At 38.5% G+C, this 24,518-nt stretch overlaps 1 protein-coding gene across 1 annotated transcript in view; it reads right to left on the bottom strand.

Annotated features, from left to right (window-relative positions):
* The window catches only part of LOC126260757 (uncharacterized), a 289,462-nt gene that overhangs the window by 88,695 nt on the left and 176,249 nt on the right, over positions 1-24,518 (bottom strand). Inside the window, exons 6-7 of the mRNA XM_049958096.1 lie at positions 12,615-12,742; positions 12,217-12,389 (exon numbers count right to left, since the gene is read on the bottom strand). Of these exons, the coding sequence (XP_049814053.1) occupies positions 12,217-12,389; positions 12,615-12,742 (301 nt within the window). The remainder of the gene's footprint in view (positions 1-12,216; positions 12,390-12,614; positions 12,743-24,518) is intronic.

Raw genomic sequence — 24,518 nt, 5'->3', positions numbered from 1 at the left:
AGAAGTCATTTAACGTTCAGCAGCATGTGGCATCAGGAAAACACAAATATGGAATGCAACAGATTGAAAATGGAGAACACTACAACACATGCTCCAGGGAAATCCCATCAATCTTATTCCATGAAGAACTTTGTGAAGCATTTCCCTCTGCTGGCATTCCCTTAAGTAAACGGAACCATCCTAAATTTCATGAATTCATTACAAATATTTTAGAACCTGTGACTGTTAATTGAATGTAAATACACGAAACTGCAACCAGTTACTTGTTTGAATAGTTATTTATTATTCCATGAACCAGTTTTTGAACCATCTGAAGATGAACCTGAAAAGGTTCAAAACCGGTTCATGGAATAATAAATAACTTATTCAAAAAAGTGACTGGTTGCAGTTTTATGTATTCTTAGAAAAACACACAGGGAAATCTCTTTCTTAATTTTCCACATTAAGAAAGGACTATGTGAGTCATATTTACAAAGAAACAATGCAGCAATTCAGATATTGGGTTGCAAATAAAGAACTGTGGGTACAAATCTATGAAACCACAGGTTCTGTGGGAAGATATGTTGCAAATGTCATTGTGGGAATTCTGGAAGAAGATGGCCAGGGGAAAAGTTCCTGATAAGCTGTGACTATTCGGAAAAAGTTGATTTTTCCACTTTTAGTAAAATGTTTGACACATTTATTTATTTTATTTTATTTATTTATTTCATGTTCCGTAGATCTCGTATTGTGAGCACATCACATGAGATGTGGAATGAGTCAAACATACAAAACAACAAACATACAAAAAGATACAAAACAGTCTTCATTAAATATATAAAAAATGTTCTACATAACTGCATATAGTTAATACAAAGTTTAGAGGAAAAACAGATATTGTACATATAACAGCAGATTTCTTTGAGTGTTAATACAAAATTTCATGTTTTCATTTGGAGAAAAATTGCAAGCACATTTCTTTGTTAACAAGATGGATAATTCTATCTAAATGCTATTTCCCTTTTTGCATCATAAAACTCTTCTAATGTATAAACAGACATATTTAACAAATATTCCTTTAGTTTTGCTTTAAAAAGAGATTCATTTTCTCTTAAACATTTTATCTGGTCAGGGAGATGGTTAAAAATTTTTGTTCCTGCTGTATGTCCCAAAGGCATTAAGCATGACAGTATACCAACATACTACTATTTGTAATGGATGCTGTGCCTTAAATGGTGAAAGATTCATAAAAAGCATTAAACAGTAAAATTGTGCAGATGACTTGTTTAGCTCATGCCTTACAAAGAGTTGCTGAAGAGATTCATAGTACATTTGGTGTGTCAGAAAGGTATTTTCGAAAGCCGCTTCATGTGTTGCAGACTTAAATTGTTAAATCAAACAATGAAAAATCCAGGATGGAATGTAACAATACCAGAGCAGGAAAGTTGCTACTCACCATAAAGCAGAGATGCTGAGTCATGATAGGCACAACAAAATGATTCACACAATTATAGCTTTCGATCATTAAGGCAAGTTGTGTGTGCGTGAGTGTGTGTGTGCGTGTGTGTATGTGTGTCTACTGCTGACAAAGGCCTTAATGGCCGAAAGCTATAATTGTGTGAATCATTTTGTTGTGCCTATCGTGGAACAGCATCTCCACTTTATGATGAGTAGCAACTTTCCTGCTCTGGTAGACTTAAATTGTTAGAAACAGATATTTCCTACCCACCAATTTCTATTTTGACCAGGTAGGGCTCCTATATCATTGCCTGTAACTTTTACTGCCAGAACTTCAATATTATAAAAAAACATAACTGGTTCATTAAATAGCAGTGTAACTGCTTCAGTTGGCCAAGAAATAGTCCAACACTGAAATTCCAGTCAAACTTTTGTACATAAAATCAAATTCTGGATTTATTCCTGCTGCCATAACTATTCAGAGCAGTCAGAACTGCCACTTGTAAAGCAGACAGAACAAAGGAAAAAAGCTGTGATAAATTAGAAGCTCGGTACAAATAAAAACCAGTCCAAAGTAGCAAATTTTACTTTTTTTTATTCACACAGTGTGTTCACACAATGATTAGTTTCACGCCACGACCCATTTTCAAATCATTGTAACTAGGTCTCAGCCTGAAACTAGTTGTCATGTGAATAAAAACTAAAATTTGCAAGTTGTTGACCCACAGCTACACCAGCATGCTGGAAGTTTGTAAATTAGAAGCTGTTTGTAGTAAAGTGGTAAAAGAAGTATCAAAGAAAATGGAAAAGGTGTTAGTAAAAAATGAAGGGTATCCATACACAGCATCCCATTTGAATGATTTTGTGGAGTCAAAAGTTCTCTTAATCATTTAGATTCAAATGATATTGTCCATTTTAGATGTCCTATATATACAGTGACTCAAAGCTCATAAATTGGAGATTGAAGTAAAAATGAGACTGCAAAAAAATAGTAGGTTAACTCTGTTCTGATGTTGATAAAAAGCCTCCAACAACATCAAATTCTATAGTTTAACTTGCTTCTCGTGTACATTTTATTCTTAAGTAAATGGTTACCATAAACTGACTTACTAATTTACTTAACAACAGAAATTTTATCTCATTTTAACATTGTTAGGTCATAATTTTTGAGTTATTATGTATATTTTTATCAATTTTTGGTGTAACAACATATTTTATCCCTCCCCCTCCTTTCCCCAGCCTCCTCCTTACCCCCACCCAGTCGCCACTCCCATCATGCACTGGTGCTGCTGTTCGCAGTGTGGTCTCAGCTCTCTGAGACTGCAGATGTGTGTGCAAGTTGCCTTTATTTGAGTGTGTGTGTGTGTGTGTGTATGTGTGTGTGTGTATGTGTGTGTGTGTCTACTGTTGACAAAGGCCTTAATGGCGGAAAGCTTTAATTGTGTGAATCTTTTTATTGTGCCTATCGCGACTCAGCATCTCCGCTTTCCTTCCCTGGTATTGTTACATTCCATCCTGGATTTTCCATTGTTTGATTAACATATTTTATTGCATGTTATGGCTAGTTTTAGATCAAAAAATCCTAGCCACAGTTATAACTAATTATCAGTGAAACTGAGATCTTAGATATGACCTTCAATGTACTGTAGCAATTTCCATAGTTTTGGTGGATGCATTTGGGCTACTATTATCAACAAGCTGTGGTTTTGAAACCATGAGATGAAGGTTTGAGACCATAGCAGGAAAGTGATCACAATCATGTTGTATCACTTGCATCTGTGCAGCACATGTAAGGTAAAACTCAGAGAATGGTGGTGATGAATTGTTCGATATCCATGAAGGCTCTATTTCCTGATGCAATTTACAGAACATGATGCATGAATGAACAAATGAATGAATGTACCATACTAAAAAGCTTCTCAAGCTCTTGGTGTAGAAAACAAGAATAAGTAATATCTGACATATTTAATACTTTGCTTATTTCTGCATTTCTGTTCTTTGAAAACACATTGAAAAATCATAAAAATTTTATTTCATGTATTTAATATTCATTGGAAACATGGTTTGAAAATTAACAGAAATCTTGTTTCAGTTAACTCATAGAAGCTCTATTGTTCCTCTTAAAAGAGTAGGATGGTTTGATTACCATTCTTTTTAAAAAATGCCAATAGGTAGTAAACACAAAAGTGTAACATATGTGGTTCAAATGGCTCTGAGCACTATGGGACTCAACTGCTGAGGTCATTAGTCCTCTAGAACTTAGAACTAGTTAAACCTAACTAACCTAAGGACATCACAAACATCCATGCCCGAGGCAGGATTCAAACCTGCGACCGTAGCGGTCTTGCGGTTCCAGACTGCAGCGCCTTTAACCGCACGGCCACTGCGGCCGGTGTAACATATGTGCATGTAATATATATTTACATCATTTGCTTCCAATAATATACCTTATAAAAAATAGCTCCTTAATGATAGTCATTATGACTCAAATGAGGCATCATGTAAGAGTTGAAATAAAATGGTAGATTTCAATAACAAGAAAAAAAATTATAATTTACAATATCCAAATATAAAATTATGGTAGCCTCATTTGCATTGACTACACTAAGTTTGTCCTATCCGTTTCTTGGTAAATAAGCTAAATTTTCTCTATGAAAACATTGCTGCATACTGCCCATTTACACAATGAGATTTTTTTCTTTAATCTGCAATGGAATCTGATAACTGTAACCCAACCACATAAATCTACATACTATCTACTCAGAAATCTATATACAGAGTAGAAGTAGTTGTCAAGGAGAAATGATTTCACTAAATTTTTCAAGCTTTCCTTGTCTGCCAGCACATTTAATTCACAAAGGATGTGGTCAAATATTTTTATGGCTGCACACTTTGCTCCTTTCTCTTTAAATTATTTATAATGGAGGCTATTTTTGTCCCTAGTGTCAATATTATGAAAAGGACTGCTGCTCACCATATAGTGGAGATGCAGAGTCACAGATAGGTAACAACAGAGAGACTGTCACAAAATTAGCTTTTGGCCAACAAGGCCTGAGACGAAAGCTTATCTTATGACAGTCTTTTTGTTGTTGCCTATCTGCGACTCATCATCTCCACGACATACTGAGTAGCAACTATCCTTTTGATAATATTGCCACATTCCATCCTGGATACTCCATTGTTTGTTCCTTGTGTTATATGAATGCTATTATTATTTTCAAATTGTGCCTGAGTCTTCACAACAAAATTCATTTGAGAGAGTAAATGTATTATGAGGCTGTTACTTGTACACCTAATTTTTTAAACAGTTGCCTATATTAATTTGCAGGATTGACACCAGATAATATCCTTACAGCCTGTCTCTATGCAATGAATACTTTGTGTCCTTGTCCTCATTCATTTGTAAAAGTTTTTATGATGTCTTCAACTCCTGAACTGCCTTTTACTTATATATTGGTGTTAATTAATTCATACACACACTGCTGCCTGTAAACTGCATCATAAAGGAAAGCCTTTGAGTATGTGGAACAAGTGAAGTTATACATTAACAAGCACAGGTAGCCATTAAAGGCTGCTTGGGTAAAGTAAACTAATGACTAATTATGACAGGTGCTAGTTTATTCACATTGATCATTATAGATTGTTCCGTACATGGAAAGGGCAGATACTTTTTTAAAAACCACTGGTCATCCCCTTACACTTGTAACACAGGATTTGAGTGGAGTAGAGTTTGAATGCAGGTCATCCAAGTGTGGGCTTATTTAAATAATTTTTGCACTTAATGCCAGAAATAATATCCTCAGAAAAATTGTTATGGCCAGAAACATAATAATTTTTGCTTAAAATAGAGAACAATAATGTATAACAAAGAAATTTATTATAACAACAAAAACAATCAATTAATGACAAAATTATTTAATTGGATAGATAAAAATTCTACTCACCAAGTGACAGCAGAACACACACATAAAGGACGGTTGTAATTGGCAAGCTTTTGGAGCCAGTGGCTCCTTCTTCAGGCAGAGGGATTGAAGGGGAAGGAAGAAGAGTGAAGCAAAAGGACTAAAGAGGTCTAGGAAAAGGGGTAGATTTTGGGAAAGTCACCCAAAACTGCGGATCATAGTAGACTTATGAAGCTCAGACGTTTAAAAAGTTGTATCAAATATAACTTTCAGCTCATTTTCATCAATGTGAATATCAATTAATTCAGAATATTCTGTTTTATATATTGATTTTCCCTACTTATAAACATATCTGTAGTTAGTACTTAAAATTTCACTTCCTAAAGGTAAGTGTTGGCCAGCTATTCTGTCTCCTAATAATAGTTTTCTCATGTGAATTCACAAAAAAACCATATTAGCAACTCCAAACAAATAAAAATGATGTTTAGAAGTATATAATAGGGCAAACACTAGTTCAGGCTCCATGTGTGGAGTGCCTGTGTATCCAAATAAACTGAGGTAGCACCAGTAGAAGCATAAGTTATGCAGAAAGTCCAGTTTTATATGCTTTCCACTTAGAAATCTCTCTCATTGTATTAAGCTGCAGATAAAATGTATAGCATACTTTCATTTGGTACTGACCTGAGCCATAATCTTCTAGTAGGGACTTCAGAAGTTGGTTGGAGTACAGCATTTGAAATTTTGCATATTAAGAAAAATTATGTAGGAGGATACTGTGATTCATACAGTCAAATGCCTTACATATGTCACATAAAGTACCAGCTGGTGCTCCTTTGTTATTTAATGCTTGTAAAATTTGATGAGTGAATATACAAATGGCATTCTCATTTGAGCAACTCTTCTGAAGCTTGAACTGTGTTTTGCTAAGGATACTATTGCTGTTCAGATCTTATACTGTTCTAGTGTGCATACTATTCCAGCACACATTGCCTTCTAACTGGTTGCAGTTTCGTGTATTTACATTCAATTAACAGTCACAGGTTCTAAAATATTTGTAATGAATTCATGAAATTTTGGATGGTTCTGTTTAGTTAAGGGAATGCCAGCAGAAGGAAATGCTTCACAAAGTTCTTCATGGAATAAGATTGATGGGATTTCCCTGGAGCATGTGTTGTAGTGTTCTCCATTTTCAATCTGTTGCATTCCATATTTGTGTTTTCCTGATGCCACATGCTGCTGAACGTTAAATGACTTCTCTGTAGTTGCTCTTACACTGCACAGTTTACAATAGAGTATTTTAGCACATCAGTCAAAAATATTTTCTCACCGTATTAAGACACAAATTCTTGTTATTTTACTGGAATACTTTGTTTCACTGTCAGCATTTTTTTCTGAACTATAGTACACATGCTTCAGACTTTAAAAAGACTGAGAAGTTTATTGCAGCAATTTTACTATGGATGGAGTGACATCAGCATGAGAAACAGTCTAACTAGTAATTACATTCATTGAGTTTGATGCTAAATGTTAATGTTGTGTTTGGAGTCATCTACTGATAATGGTGTATTTGAGGCAATTTGCAAAGAGATACGTGAAATTTATGATGAGGAGGTAGATACTGCTGTACCTTCATTCATGACATGTGTGATGCCAGAGATGACACGTCCATACAGTTCACAGGCCCACTTTTAGAGGCCACCTGGGTCGGCCATCTGGCACACTCTGGTGGGCCGCCAAAAAAACAGTATTATTTAAGCAATCACAAATGAGGGTTTGGCCTAATCTGTAATCCATATTACTGTTATCCATTCAATGCGTTCAGTGCTACATGCAACCTGTACTTAACCGTATCCTATGTTGGCTCTATAAAATACTTTGTTTCCATAAATCGTGTTTGTTCTTGCTATAACAAACTTGGTGACGAGTGAGGGTTACATTTTCTCTGCGTGTTAGTGTCACTGCTAAGCCACCTGACAAACATCTTGATGCAAGACATACTCCAACATATGACTGTCCAGCAACAAGCTGTTGTGGAACAACAGCAGGCTCTCACTGCCACTCTCAGTCACATAGCATCCACATGGCAGGTTACTCTTCTGTCAGTGCAACCATCATTCTCTCTGGCATATGATGCGTCAGCTGAAGACTGGACTCCTACAAGATATGGTTACGCCAACATTTCCAGGTTTTTGCAAGGGCAACACAAACCTGTGAAGGGCTTTCTTTCTTTCCTGGCTTTCACTGTGCATATGTCAGTTGTTAAGCCAACTTGCACCTTTGCAAGAACTGATCACTTTATCATTTGATGAAATGTTTAATCTCCTCTTAACTTATTACTGTGACAGAATGCATGTCACTGCAATGCCTGTAAAATTTTACCATTGTCAGAAACACCCAAACCAGTCTTACAAAGCCTAGGCTGCAGAATAACATGGGTTGAGCAGTCACTGTAAATTTGTCACTAGTACCCATCACATGGTATGTGATGTTGTTATTCGTCTGGCCCCAGATAATGAAGTTTGCGAAAAAGCACTTCAGTGTCAGGATCTGACACTTACGGATGTGCTCAGTATAGCACAGTCCTTTGAAGTGTCAGGAGCTGCAGGTGGTCAGATTGCTGCACGATGGGAGGTATCAGAAGTTTCCCAGTCAATCTCTGTTAGGCATGCTGCAAGTGTTCAGGATGATGGGGAAGCCATTGCAGTAGTACAACCTTCAACTCAGTGACACTTGGGGCAACATTGGTTACAGCCACAGCAGCAACAGGCTGTGTCACAATAGTGGCAAAATGCCTGCCTTCTGTCTTGCATGCACTGCTTCATCCAACATGAGTGTGCTGCATGTTGTAAGTGTTGGGCTGTTTGCAAGAAGTGTCAAAAGAAAGGCCACACGGCATTAGAGTGGAATTCCTCATCAAACGAGCCAGACACAGTAGTAGCAATGGACATCAACTGTATTTCTAAACGACTACCTCCCCAAACAAATTGTTTATTGACTTTAGTAAATGCACAAACATACGTGGATTTGGGCTCCCCTCCCTGCACACATATTATTCAGGGAAGTTGGTTAGCTCTGATCCTATGTCAGTTCTTCACACCTGTCTCTTCGAGATTTGTTGTTATTGCTCTCACCTTCCTTATTGTAAATCATTCCCATATTGCAGACCTGTTCAGATTAGATTCATTTAATGCTTTTGGCTTGTCCATTGCTGATGAAGTAAATTTACTGTGAGATCAAGTTCCATATCAGCAACTGCAGTCCCTCTGCTCTGAGTTTTCATTGCTGTTTTCCCCTGGACTTGGTTGTGCTACCGGTACTGAGGCCCACATTAACATGAAAGAGTCCATATTTTTTGGGGGCAGCAGGTGCCTGTCTTTTTGTGCAATTCTGTGAAGGCTGAATTATAATCGTTTGATGTTGCTTGATGTCATTCAGCCTATTTCTTCCAGTGAATGGGCTACATAACTGGTCACTGTAAAGGAGCTGACACGTAAACTTCACCTCTGTGTCACAATTAATGCACAGTCCACGATTTGCCTTGTCCTGACAAGTTATTTGCAAGATTGTCAGATGACCACTACTTTTTCAAGACTGATTTGTCAGAAGCATACCTCCAGCTCACCTTGGATGAGACCATTAGGTGCCTTCATGTTGTCAATACACTTTTCCGCCCATACCAATATCAATGCTTGTCTTTTGGCATCGCTAGTGTGCCCACAATTTTTCAGCATTTTCTAGAACAGCTAACACCCTCTGTGCCTGGCACCATCAATTACCTCAAAGATATTGTTGTTTCTGGTTCTACCACCAAAGACCACCTTGACATTCCCCGATCGTTGTTTTCTGTTTTGCAGTGCAATCTTGCCAAATCTCAGTTTTTTCAGCCATCAGTTGACTACCTAGGTTTTGAGGTTTCTCATACAGGGCTCAAGATATTGCATCACCATATTGATGCAATTGTGGCTCTGCCATGGCCAGCCTCTTTTAAGCAACTGCTGGCGATTCTAGGTAAAGTTTCGTACTACCAAAAGTTTTTACCACATGCATCCACAGTTGCTCAGCCCCTGCATGCACTTTTACATAAAAATGTGCCTTTTTTCTGGTCCCCAGCTTGTGACCAAGCATTTGCTTTGATTAAATCTAAGCTTCAATTTGCCATGTGCTGGCCACTTTTCATCTGGATAAGCATTTCATGTTGGCTACAGATCGCTCTCAGCAAAGTCTGGGCATGGTATTGGCACACAAATATGAGGACGAGTCTGAATGACCCATTGCTTATGCTTCTAAGTTTAACTCCCACTCAGCAGCGGTATTCCCAGATTGAAAGGGAGGCTTTAGTGATAGTGTTAGCCCTCAAGAAATTTCATGTCTTTTGTATGGCTCTAAGTTCCATTTAATCATGGGTCAAGCCATTGATTGCTCTTTTTAACCCTTTGGCTTCTGTGCCAGACACGGCAGTGCATTATTTGCAGTGGCGGGCTCTCTTCCTCTCCTGTTACCATTATCAGATCCCTTACCGGTCGACAGTGCAACATGCCAGCGATGATGCCTTATCTCACTTTTTGATAGGGCTGAACCTAGTGTTCGATCAGGATGAGTTGCTTTGTTTCTATTTAGATAGTGACAGCATTAGCCATCACCACAGATCCTGTACTTCGACGGGTCTTCTCTTTTGTGCAGCACGGTTGGCTGGAAAAACCCCTAGGCTGTGCTTCGGATCCCTTGCACAATTACTTCTCCCTCCAGCACCACCTTTCTGTGTTTGATGTGATTCCCAATTACTTACACCATAATGTATTGCACCTTCTGCATGTTGGTCATTAGGGGATCTCTCTCACCAAAGCTTTGGCCCACCAGCATGTGTATTGACTGGGTGTAGAGGGGGCCATTGCATGGCTTATCACTGCTTCCACTTGCTGTGTTCAGTAACAGGTACCCCCATGGGCATCTTGCCCAGTTCTTCTGCCACGGGATTCGTATGCTATCCAAAAGATGGGAGAATGTAGTGGCCAGCGACGGGCAATACTATGAATTATAATTTTTTGTAAGTTTTTCACAATAAAGCCCCGTACTTCAAGAAAAAACAGCGGAAGCAAAGTTGTAGACCTAGTACAAAGACAAACAGACCCTGGCCAAACATTACATAGAAGGTTCTCCCAGCAAATGTAAAGCAACATGGGACATCATCAACAAAGAAAAGTCCAAAACCCACACACAACATGCAGCACTGGACCCTGAAGAAGTAAATGATTACTTTACAACCTCTGTGAGCAAGCTGAAAGACAAAATTAATTAAAAAGGAACTTGTGGTTTAGATCATCTTGGTGCTGAGCCACCTAATGGGTATGGTTTCCACTGGATTGTTGTCATCCTAAGGATATTATAAAAGCTGCATCAAGGTTCTCAAACTCCAGAAATATGGACTGTTGTTAGTTCTCTAAATATGTTATAAAAAATAATACATATCATGTCTCTGTATATGTGCGGATGGATATGTGTGTGTGTGCGAGTGTATACCTGTCCTTTTTTCCCCCTAAGTTAAGTCTTTCTGCTCCCTGGATTGGAATGACTCCTTACCCTCTCCCTTAAAACCCATATCCTTTCGTCTTTCCCTCTCCTTCCCTATTTCCTGATGAAGCAACCGTGGGTTGCGAAAGCTTGAAATTTGTGTGTGTGTTTGTGTTTGTTATTGTCTCTATCGACGTACCAACGCTTTCGTTTGGTAAGCTACAGAATCTTTATTTTTAGATATTTTTTTCCCACGTGGACTATTTCCCTCTGTTATATTCAAGTCTTTATGGTAAAATATATGTGTACATAGAAACTTGGGAACTGATCATTACATATATTACGATCCGTATCCAGAATCCCATATAAGTTTTGTTCCATAAACTAAGTTTTGTAAACTTCACTATAGAAATTATTCTTAATTCTATTTAACAATCGAACATATTCCTCTGTATGTAGTCAATGGTGAATAAACAGAATACACTTGCATTTGTCCCCTAGCCATTCCTGCATAGCCATTTTCTGTCAGTCACAATCTCAATCAAGATCAATGTATACCGTTTTAAAACTGATTGTTATAATACATGTCATTTTGGCTATCAAGAACAATTATATTTTATATGATGCCATCTTCCTTACTATGGGTGGATGAATGTTTTCCCCACATTTTTATATAACACTTCTGATGAATTCATTGACTTTTTTGTATTAATCTCATTACTCTTTTCTCATAGCAACCAACCACCTGTTAAAATAATCCAAATGTACCCTTTCACTTTAAAAATGCTGTGTGGTGAAGAATAAATCTTTCTTCATTCTACATGAATAAATAAAAGAATGAATGACACCACTAATTGAAAAAAATTCTTATTCCCCTTCCCTGACTCTTCAGTGATAACAGTTGAGGTTTTCAGATCTTCACTAGTGGAAATTATATGAAGAAAAGAGACTAGCATAATCTGAAAATACTGATTTTGAGCTCTAAATTATTTTCTAAAAACAACAATTTATAAAGTTATTACTTGGGAATGTAACTGGGAATTAAAATAAATGTTTCACCTAAGTATGAATATCACACCTCAAATGGGACTAATTTTTGTAAATGCCTGCCCATGTTCACTTGTAGAAAAACAATCAAAATAATAAGGCACACCTAGAAAGAGAAAACAACAGTTTCTGAATACTAAGACAAAGGATGGATGAGAAGCATGAAGTATTCAGAAGACCAATGAACAGAACATTAAAGAATTGCCATTTACATAAAGAGAATAAATGACATGTGTGCAAAAGTTGGAAGATGCAGCAAAAAAGGCTGACCAATTTACAATGTTTATATGTTACTACTTGAATCATTTATGCTATTACTTACCCTCGCTTAGGGTCAGGAATGAATACAGTATCTGATTCTTCACTTGGCTCACTCACTCCATAAGGGTTCTCTGCTTTCACTCTAAATTTATACTCCGAACCTTCAATGAGATCTCCAAGGATGGTACTTAGCTGACGGCACGTGGCTGCCTTTAACCACACATTCCAGCCTAACTGGAAGAAATTGAAAACATTTACATTTTATTAAAACCTAGGCAGTGTGCCTACTGTCTCTATTGGTACATATGTATTTCACTTCTCCTTCATATCATGTACATTTCCTCTAATTCAATAATTAAAATCTTTCTTACTGAACCAAATGAACAGTAAAAGATAAAGCATTATATGTTTACAATATTAAATTATTAACTGGAGTCAACACATATACATCATACTAACTCTGTAGTATTCAACAATATAATTTCCAATTTTGCAGCCTCCATCGTCATCAGGTTCAGACCATGAGAGTGTGACAGAACGTCCAAGAGCAGACATCACTTTCACTTTCCCTGGAGGGTGGGGGATATCTGAAAAAAAGTTGGGGGCAAGTGGTTATCTTAAGTTCAAACATTTCAGTAACTTACCACTAGATGCACAACTTTGTACAATGCTAAGAAAGAGGCATCCTAATATTTAACAAGAAACTAAGTACTTTGTATGTCGTGGCTCCTTCTTTGATATATTCATCAAATCATACCAGTAATGTATGTAAAGAAATGCAGATAAAGACATATTGTATGTTGACTGAATATTTTTAAATTATTGAATAAAACTTGAAAATCTGAATTGGGACAGATGGCACACACACACACACACACACACACACACACACACAAACACAAACACACACACACACACACACACACACACACACACACACACACACACACACACACACACACACACACACACACACACACACACATATATATATATATATATATATATATATATATATATATATATATATATATATATATAAAAAGAAAGATGATGAGACTTACCAAACAAAAGCGCTGGCAGGTCGATAGACACACAAACAAACACAAATATACACACAAAATTCTAGCTTTCGCAACCAACGGTTGCTTCGTCAGGAAAGAGGGAAGGAGAGGGAAAGATGAAAGGATGTGGGTTTTAAGGGAGAGGGTAAGGAGTCATTCCAATCCCGGGAGCGGAAAGACTTACCTTAGGGGGAAAAAAGGACAGGTATACACTCGCACACACACACATATCCATCCACACATACAGACACAAGCAGACATATTTAAAGACAAAGAGTTTGGGCAGAGATGTCAGTCGAGGTGGAAGAGTAGAGGCAAAGAAGTTGTTGAGAGACAGGTGAGGTATGAGTGGCGGCAACTTGAAATTAGCGGAGATTGAGGCCTGGCGGATAACGAGAAGAGAGGATATACTAAAGGGCAAGTTCCCATCTCCGGAGTTCGGATAGGTTGGTGTTGGTGGGAAGTATCCAGATAACCCGGACGGTGTAACACTGTGCCAAGATGTGCTGGCTGTGCACCAAGGCATGTTTAGCCACAGGGTGATCCTCATTACCAACAAACACTGTCTGCCTGTGTCCATTCATGCGAATGGACAGTTTGTTGCTGGTCATTCCCACATAGAATGCATCACAGTGTAGGCAGGTCAGTTGGTAAATCACGTGGGTGCTCTCACACGTGGCTCTGCCTTTGATCGTGTACACCTTCCAGGTTACAGGACTGGAGTAGGTGGTGGTGGGAGGGTGCATGGGACAGGTTTTGCACCGGGGGCGGTTACAAGGATAGGAGCCAGAGGGTAGGGAAGGTGGTTTGGGGATTTCATAGGGATGAACTAACAGGTTACGAAGGTTAGGTGGACGGCGGAAAGACACTCTTGGCGGAGTGGGGAGGATTTCATGAAGGATGGATCTCATTTCAGGGCAGGATTTGAGGAAGTCGTATCCCTGCTGGAGAGCCACATTCAGAGTCTGGTCCAGTCCCGGAAAGTATCCTGTCACAAGTGGGGCACTTTTGTGGTTCTTCTGTGGGGGATTCTGGGTTTGAGGGGATGAGGAAGTGGCTCTGGTTATTTGCTTCTGTACCAGGTCAGGAGGGTAGTTGCGGGATGCGAAAGCTGTTGTCAGGTTGTTGGTGTAATGCTTCAGGGATTCCGGACTGGAGCAGATTCGTTTGCCATGAAGACCTAGGCTGTAGGGAAGGGACTGTTTGATGTGGAATGGGTGGCAGCTGTCGTAATGGAGGTACTGTTGCTTGTTGGTGGGTTTGATGTGGACGGACGTGTGAAGCTGGCCATTGGACAGGTGGAGGTCAACATCAAGGAAAGTGGTATGGGATTTGGAGTAGGACCAGGTGAATCTGATGGAACCAAAGGAGTTGAGGTTGGAGAGGAAATTCTGGAGTTCTTCTTCACTGTGAGTCCAGATCATGAAGATGTCATCAATAAATCTGTACCAAACTTTGGGTTGGCAGGCCTGGGTAACCAAGAAGGCTTCCTCTAAGCGATCCATGAATAGGTTGGCGTATGAAGGGGCCATCCTGGTACCCATGGCTGTTCCCTTTAATTGTTGGTATGCATGGTCTTCAAAAGTGAAGAAGTTGTTGTTCAGGATGAAGCTGGCTAAGGTAATGAGGAAAGAGGTTTTAGGTAGTGTGGCAGGTGATCGGCGTGAAAGGAAATGCTCCATCGCAGCGAGGCCCTGGACGTGCAGGATATTTGTGTATAAGGAAGTGGCATCAATGGTTACAAGGATGGTTTCTGGGGGTAACGGATTGGGTAAGGATTCCAGGCGTTCGAGAAAGTGGTTGGTGTCTTTGATGAAGGATGGGAGACTGCATGTAATGGGTTGAAGGTGTTGATCAACGTAGGCAGAGATACGTTCTGTGGGGGCTTGGTAACCAGCTACAATGGGGCGGCCGGGATGATTGGGTTTGTGAATTTTAGGAAGAAGGTAGAAGGTAGGGGTGTGGGGTGTCGGTGGGGTCAGGAGGTTGATGGAGTCAGGTGAAAGGTTTTGTAGGGGGCCTAAGGTTCTGAGGATTCCTTGAAGCTCCGCCTGGACATCAGGAATGGGATTACCTTGGCAAACTTTGTATGTGGTGTTGTCTGAAAGCTGACGCAGTCCCTCAGCCACATACTCCCAACGATCAAGTACCACGGTCGTGGAACCCTTGTCCGCCGGAAGAATGACGATGGACCGGTCAGCCTTCAGATCACGGATAGCCTGGGCTTCAGCAGTGGTGATATTGGGAGTAGGATTAAGGTTTTTTAAGAAGGATTGAGACGCAAGGCTGGAAGTCAGAAATTCCTGGAAGGTTTGGAGAGGGTGATTTTGAGGAAGAGGAGGTGGGTCCCGCTGTGACGGAGGACGGAACTGTTCCAGGCAGGGTTCAATTTGGATAGTGTCTTGGGGAGTTGGATCATTAGGGGTAGGATTATGATCATTTTTCTTCGTGGCAAAGTGATACTTCCAGCAGAGAGTACGAGTGTAGGACAGTAAATCTTTGACGAGGGCTGTTTGGTTGAATCTGGGAGTGGGGCTGAAGGTGAGGCCTTTGGATAGGACAGAGGTTTCGGATTGGGAGAGAGGTTTGGAGGAAAGGTTAAATATATATGATAGAGGGAAACATTCCACGTGGGAAAAATATATCTAAAAACAAAGATGACGTGACTTACCGAACGAAAGCGCTGGCAGGTCGATAGACACACAAACATACACACAAAATTCAAGCTTTCGCAACAAACTGTTGCCTCATCAGGAAAGAGGGAAGGAGAGGGAAAGACGAAAGGATGTGGGTTTTAAGGGAGAGGGTAAGGAGTCATTCCAATCCCGGGAGCGGAAAGACTTACCTTAGGGGGAAAAAAGGACGGGTATACACTCACACACACACACACACACACACACATATCCATCCGCATATACACAGACGCAAGCAGACATTTGTAAAGGCAAAGAGTTTGAGCAGACATGTCAGTCTAGGCGGAAGTACAGAGGCAAAGATGTTGTTGAACACAACTTTCATAGGTCATAATGTGTAATAAAAATAATGTGTCCAATAACAAAAATATGAAAAAAAGAAAAATAGATCATTATTCACCACACAGAGGATGTACTGTGTGGCAGACAAGCACAGGGGAAAAAAGGATGCTAGATATACTATAAAAGACTGGTAATGTGACTGCTTCCCACTCAGTGCTGCCTGTGCGTGGTGAGTAGCAGCCTATACTATTCATATTGTGATTATCCCATCTGGGGTTTTCCATTGTTAGATAATGTGTTTTTTGAGATATATGTATTTGCACATACAGTATAACCAGTGAATAGCAATCAGTTTCTCCCAAAACCTGCTACATTTAATTACAGCAGCAATTTAATGCAGCAAAATTGAAATTCACTTGGACAAGCAAGAAATACAGACACTGGAATTGGAAGAGTGCTCTCTTGCTAAAAGAATTAATTAAAATTGTATAAAAGCCTTAACTAAATGTTTCACCACTTAAGTGTCTGTGTGATCTTGAGAATGGCTAAGGTAGGGCAGTACAGTAGGCACAAATCAACTGAAATACACATAAATATTTTACTTTTCCAATGATAAAAATGATGATTCGTTCAGTGACATGGAAACTGCCTCTGTATGCTACAATAACAAATAATTATTAGTTTTCATTTGCTTATGTTCCTAGGAATAGATTTTACTAACAGTACTGTACTCTGCATACACTTATATGTAAGATACAATGAAATTGAAAGCTTTCATATGGAGGCATATATCACTAGGTGTGAGGTAGATACTGTCTATAAAAAAATGAAAGAGACCTTTGGAGAAAAGAGAACCACTTGTATGAATATCAAGAGCTCAGATGGAAAACCAGTAATAAGCAAAGAAGGGAAAGCAGAAAGGTGGAATGAGCATATGAGTGTCTATACAAGGGCAATATACTAGGGAAAATGGAAATGGAAGAGGATGTAGATGAAGATGAAATGGGAGATATGATACTGTGTGAAGAGTTTAACAGATCACTGAAAGACCTAAGTCAAAACAAGGCCCTGGGAGTATACAACATTCCTTTAGAACTACTGATAGACTTGGGAGAGCCAGCCCCGACAAAACTCTACCATCTGGCGAGCAAAATGTATGAGACAGGTGAAATACCATTAGACTTCAAGAAGAATTTAACAATTCCAATCCCAAAGAAAGCAAGTGTTAACAAGTGCGAAAATCACCAAACTATAAGTTTAATAAGTCACGGCTGCAAAACACTAACATGAATTCTTTATAGACGAATGGAAAGGAACATGTGAGGTGATACTGACCGTATGACTTCTCTTAGAAGATAAATTAAAGAAAATCAAACCTACATTTCTAGCATTTGTAGACTTAGAGAAAGGTTTGACAATGTTGACTGGAATACTCTCTTTCAATTTTTAAAGGTGGCAGGGGTCAAATACAGAGAGTGAAAGGATATTTACAATTTTTACAGAAACCAGATGACAGTTATAAGAGTCAAGGGGCACAAAACGGAAGCAGTGGTTGAGAAGGGAGTGAGAAAGAGTTGTAGCCTAACTCTGATATTATTCAGTCTGTATATCAAGGAAGCTGTAAAGGAAACCAAAGAAAAATTTGGAGTAGGAATTAAAATCCATGGAGAATAAATAAAAACTTTGAATTTGCCGATGACATTGTAAGTCTTCCAGAGACAGCAAAGAACCTGGAAGAGCAGTTGAACGGAATGGACAGTGTCTTGAAAGGAGGATTTAAGATTAACATCAACAAAAGCAAATCAAGGATAATGGAATATAGTCAAATTAAATCAGGTGATGCTGAGGGAATTAGATTAGGAAATTCGACACTTAAAGTAGTGACGAGTTTTGCAACTTGGGGAGCAAAATAACTGATGATGGCCGAAGAAGAGAGGATACAAAATGTAGACTGGCTATGGCAAGGAAAGCATTTCTGAAGAAGAGAAATTTGTTAACATTAAGTATAGATTTAAGTGTCAGGAAGTCTTTACTGAAAGTATTGGTATGTAGTGTAGCCATGTATGGAAATGAAACATGGATGCTAAATAGTTTAGAAAAGAAGAGAATAGAAGCTTTTGAAATGTAGTGCTACAGAAGAATCCTGCAGACTAGATGGATAGATCACATAACTAGTGAGGAGGTACTGAATAGAATTGGGGAGAAGAGAAATTTGTTGCACAGCTTGACTATAAGAAGGGATATGTCAGTAGAACACGTTCTATGCTATCAAGGGATCATCAGTTTAATATTGGAGTGTGGAGGGTAAAAATCGTAAAGGGAGACCAAGAGAGAAATACACTAAACAAATTCAGAAAGATGTAGGTTCCAGTAGTTACTTGGAGATGAAGATGCCTGCACAGGATGGAGTAGCATGGAGAGCTGCATCAAACCAGTCTCTGGACTGAAGACCACAACAACTACAACAACAATATTAGAATTAACTCATAGTCTCAGAATACAAGTGATCAAATGATTTAAATGAAGAGGAGCTAATGAAGCATGATTCCAATTTAGTCTTCAATATCTGAGAATTTTACATGTTTTACCTGTTGTCTGTGGGCACCTCTTTCAAAGATGCAGAAAACCAGAAAATAGTACATCATTTTGACTCTTATGTAAGGAGGCAAAGTATTTGTGGAATTTGTTTGGAGTGTAGACTTTTATTGAAGTGAAATGTGAACAAGGAACAATTCAGCCAAGATGAGAATAGAAGGTTTTGAAATGCCGAAGATAAGGTGAGTAGGTTTAAAAACTTATAAGATACTGAAACCGATTGAGGACAATAGAAATTTATCATAAAAAGCACAAAAAAATCACTGAAGAGTGACCTGTCAGTATGCCACATCCTAAAGTATCAAGGAATCATCAATTTAGTAATTGAAGGAGGTGTGCATGTGTGAGGGGAGAGTGGAGGGGGCAAGCAGGGTAATCACTGTAGAGGGAGGGCTGGGCTTGACCACAGTATGCAGGTTCATGTGAATATAGGTTTCAAATAAACTAACTTGAAAAATGAGTTGAGAACTGAAGACCACCACCACTTCTCAAGGTGAGTTGTTTGTAAGATTACCACTGATGTAAGTGTGTTAATTCCAGTATTGTGTAAAGTGCAAAAACCTCACCTTGTGAATGGCTGTAAGGTAGTCAGCCAAAATATAAGAAATAGAGTAAGTAATAACCCAGATGCACTCCAGAAAGGAAACTGAATGTAAGATGAGAGCTACTTCTTAGTGTAAAGCAACCATTCTTCGCTGGGGAGTTAGCTAAAATCTGAGAACATGCTATATAACTGTGTGAACTGCTAGACAATTATGACATAAATGTTAACACCTATTTGTTGGAGGCTACAGTTTTACAATAAATTGTTTGTCCTTCTAGTGTCTAATTTTATATTTCACTGTGTCATTTTACACTAGGAGCACCCATCTCACATTTGAAAAAAATTAAAAAAAAATTGAAATGCAAGTATAACATGCAAACATCAGCATTTAACCATTATAAGCTTGATCAAGTCTAAATCCAATGTAACATTATTAAAAGATATTTGTTCATAGTAATAATGTAGCATAAGGAAAATTAAAATTACAGTCTAGGCATGCAATAGGTTTATCATGAAAGAATATATTTATTGGAATCTAGTAGCACAACTCTCTTTCTCTTAAAGATTTTTTTGCCACTTGTCATTCTGTCTCGTTAAGACGTAAAGAAGTCACTTTCAGCAGATATGGAGTAAAATTACTCAGGTAAAGTGTCATGTTACCCAATGTCTATCAGGTCAATCAATGATGATCACAGTGGTTGGAACCAATTACTTGTTAAATAGTTTGGAATCATCATTTTGTGGTGCAGCTCTTCCTGTTGTGTCAGTGCTTGCTACGAAAATGGGATGAGAAGTTCCGCCTTATGCAAGACAAAACGGAAAAAAGGTGTCTTGCATAAGGCGGAACTTCTCATCCCAGTTTGGAATCAAACTCTGTATGGTGGTTTTTGTCAATGTTTTTGAAGGTGAACAGATATGTGTGGGTGATGCATGTCTTTAAAGTGAATGACAATTGGAGTATTACTACAATCTGTGGTACCTGCAAGGCATTGTATTTGTTCCATGCTTAGAAGTCCCTGCTTGGAGAAGCATGGTCCAGCACTGAGAAAAGAGTATGCCATGACAGTGCTGATGACATGACAGCAAACAATAGACTTATAGACAGACCTGTCAAAATGGATTATTCATTTTTATTTTTATTTTGAACTTGACAGTTAGACTGAGTTTGAGAATCAAGCAATAGTGTTGTTGTTGTGGTCTTCAGTCCTAAGACTGGTTTGATGCAGCTCTCCATGCTACTCTATCCTATGCAAGCTTCTTCATCTCCCAGTACCTACTGCAGCCTACATCCTTCTGAATCTGCTTAGTGTATTCATCTCTTGGTCTCCCTCTACGATTTTTACCCTCCACATTGCCCTCCAGTACTAAATTGGTGATCCCTTGATGCCTCAGAACATGTCCTACCAACCGATCCCTTCTTCTAGTCAAGTTGTGCCACAAACTCCTCTTCTCCCCAATCCTATTCAATACCTCCTCATTAGTTATATTATCTACCCATCTAATCTTCAGCATTCTTCTGTAGCACCACAATTCAAAAGCTTCTATTCTCTTCTTGTCTAAACTATTTATCGACCATGTCTCACTTTCATACATGGCTACACTCCACACAAATACTTTCAGAAATGACTTCCTGACACTTACATCTATACTCGTTGTTAACAAATTTCTCTTCTTCAGAAACGCTTTCCTTGCCATTGCCAGTCTACATTTTATATCCTCTCTACTTCAACAATCATCTGTTCTTTTGCTCCCCAAATAACAAAACTCCTTTACTACTTTAACTGTTTCATTTCCTAATCTAATTCCCTCAGCATCACCCGACTTAATTCGACTACATTCCATTATCCTCGTTTTGCTTTTGTTGATGTTCATCTTATACCCTCCTTTCAAGACACTGTCCATTCCATTCAACTGCTCTTCCAAGTCCTTTGCTGTCTCTGACAGAATTACAGTGTCATCGGCAAACCTCAAAGTTTTTATTTCTTCTCCATGGATTTTAATACCTACTCCGAACTTTTCTTTTGTTTCCTTCACTGCTTGCTCAATACACAGATTGAATAGCATCGGGGAGAGGCTACAACCCTGTCTCACTCCCTTCCCAACCACTGCTTCCCTTTCATGTCCCTCGACTCTTATAACTGCCATCTGCTTTCTGTACAAATTGTAAATAGCCTTTCGCTCCCTGTATTTAACCCCTGACACCTTCAGAATTTGAAAGAGAGTATTCCAGTCAAAATTGTCAAAATCTTTCTCTAAGTCCATAAATGCTAGAAACGTAGGTTTGCCTTTCCTTAATCTTTCTTCTAAGATAAGTGTAAAGTCTCTTATAAAGAAATATATAATGTGAAAAATTACTGTAAAGTGTAGTATTCATTGACACAGTTAGATATTGAAACAAATTACCGACTTCCAGCATTTAATGCAGAATCTGAAGAAGAAGTCTGAGCCTTTTAGTATCCACAGTCTCAAGAAATAACAGGTGAGCTAAATAATATTGGATAATCATAGCTCATGGACAAATTAATTGTCGACACAGGAGAACACCATTTTCAGATATCCTGGTGAAAGGACCCAGGACAGATACTGTTTTAAGTGAATTAAATTCATGAATAATAACAATGCTATGCATAAAATGGAATTACTGAAGAAGATTTCTGCTTTTTAATTGAAAATTTCCTGAAAATTATCAGCGTCGTTAACAACTGAGTCAACAGCAAAATATTATGGTGAAGTGCCTGTGTAATTACAACTACTACAAATAAAGAAATCTGAGAAGAAATACATTTTCAACAAATAATAAACAAATTATCAATAACAACTAGAGCATAGAAGAATATATTTAGTCTACAACTTGGGAGATAGGCAGCTGAAACTACAAAGGAATTTGATTGTGCCACCAAGTCCAAAGCTACGCCACATCATCAGGCAACATCAACTACACACATACCAACAATAACAAAGTTCAACAAGTACAGAAATCTGGTTTCCAGTCACCATAACAACAAGGCAAGCTATGCAAGCAAAGTTAGGTGAACCGTGTTAAATCCAAGCTTGACTTTTTTGTTGGACATGGTGGTCGTGTGTGTCATGAGGTAATGAAAGAGTATTTGTGTTCAGAAGATTTTTTACTGGAGTTACCTACCCACTGTAGCAGTTGTTAGAGGGGCAAGTTTAATTGCCAATTTATAATGGTTCGAGTTTATGCCAGTAAGAATCGGGAGAGCAGAGCAAATGCTTAAAGCTATATCTGAGCTGAATGTTAGGATTGGACAATTGGCACAAGATAATGCAGATTTAAGGTCTAAAGATGACAATCTCAGGGCTCAGTTAGATACCACAAATACTACTATGCATGTGCAAGGTGTTAAGAGTCAGTAAACTGAATGAAAAACTAGATATTACCAGTGGGAATTTAAGAGCTGATGTAAAGGCTCAAGAAGGTGAACTGTCAAATTACAAGCAACTAACTAGAAACCCAGTCACCCTATTAATGCTTCAAGCTCATTGATTGATTCAAGCTCTATGACAGCAACTTTAGAGAAGCATGTTATTGAATTAACTGAAAAAAGTTCAGGAAAAAGTTGCAACCAACTGTCAGCACACCTCATTCCTCAGCTGAGATGGATTTAATAGAACCTGAATTTAAAAACACCTGGAATGAATGAGCTAAAATGAAGGAGGAACTTAAGAAAAAGAGACTTACCGATAATTGTGGGTTCCCTCTAGAATTAATTGGAGAATTATATGTAGTGAATAGGCAAAGTTTTCCAAGCACTTCCCAAAACCAAAACATGAAGGAGCTGTTTATCCCTGTATTTCTTCAGGGTGTTTCCCAAATCACTGCCTATCAGGGTGTTTCCCAAATCACTGCCTAAGCTTTGGGATGACTGCATCCTTAATTATTTAGAAGGGAAAGCTGCCAAGTGAGGAACAGCTGATTCCCTTATTTAAGTGATTTTCAAGATAAATTCAAAAAGAAGTGCTGGTGGTTAAATACACAAGAAAATTTAGTAACTGAGTAACTAGACCCAAGGTATTACAATAACAGTTGGAGTACCTATAAGAACTAGATTGAATGGCACCTGAAAATACCTAAATACTTACAATGGAATGGTCCATTCTGTCATGTTGAAACATGACCTGAAATTTTTTATACAGGAAGAATACATTGAAAGAAAAACCATGCCATATTTGTTGCTTGTCAGGTGGCTGGAAAATTGCACACCCCTACCAGACTGCACATTTGCAACATGGCAGGTGCATATCCTTGATTGACTGTGTGTCAGTAAACAGATAATATGACTCAACCTGATCATAATTTGTAAACTGAATTTTGGTTTCCATTGACAGGTTCTCCAAAATAATTGCCTGCAGTTACTGTTCACTCATATTTGTAACTCATTTAATATCCAGAATGCAATTTTTACTCTGCAGCATAGTGTGCACTGATATGAAACTTCCTGGCAGATTAAAATTGTGTGCCAGACCAAGACTCGAACTCAGGACTAGATTAGATTAGATTAGTACTTGTTCCATAGATCATGAATACGACACTTCATAGTTATGTGGAACGTGTCAGGTTAATAAAAGGTGTCTGTACAAGATATTACACTACACAAAATATTGCATGACACTTAATTTTGTTTGGGGGGATGGGGTGGGGGAGGGGGGGGGGAATTACCCACTTACTACATCCAAAAATTCAAATAATGAGTAGGAGGAGTTGCCATTCAGAAATTCTTTTAATTTCCTTTTAAATGCTATATGGCTATCTGTCAGACTTTTGATGCTATTAGGTAAGTAACTAAAGACTTTTGTGGCAGCATAATTTACCCCCTTCTGAGCCAAAGTTAGATTTAACCTTGAGTAGTGAAGATCGTCCTTTCTCCTAGTGTTGTAGCCATGTAGACTGCTATTACTTTTGAATTTGTTCAGATTGTTAACAATAAATTTCATATATAACAGAGGGAAACATTCCACGTGGAAAAATATATCTAAAAAGAAAGATGATGAGACTTACCAAACAAAAGCGCTGGCAGGTCGATAGACACACAAACAAACACAAATATACACACAAAATTCAAGCTTTCGCAACAAACTGTTGCCTCATCAGGAAAGAGGGGAAGGAGAGGGAAAGACGAAAGGATGTGGGTTTTAAGGGAGAGGATAAGGAGTCATTCCAATC

The sequence above is a fragment of the Schistocerca nitens genome, chromosome 5 (genome assembly GCF_023898315.1).
Source record: "Schistocerca nitens isolate TAMUIC-IGC-003100 chromosome 5, iqSchNite1.1, whole genome shotgun sequence".
NCBI classification, from domain to species: Eukaryota; Metazoa; Arthropoda; class Insecta; order Orthoptera; family Acrididae; genus Schistocerca; species Schistocerca nitens.
The sequence above is the reverse complement of the archived record's forward strand: the minus strand, read 5'-3'. Positions and strand labels throughout refer to the sequence as shown.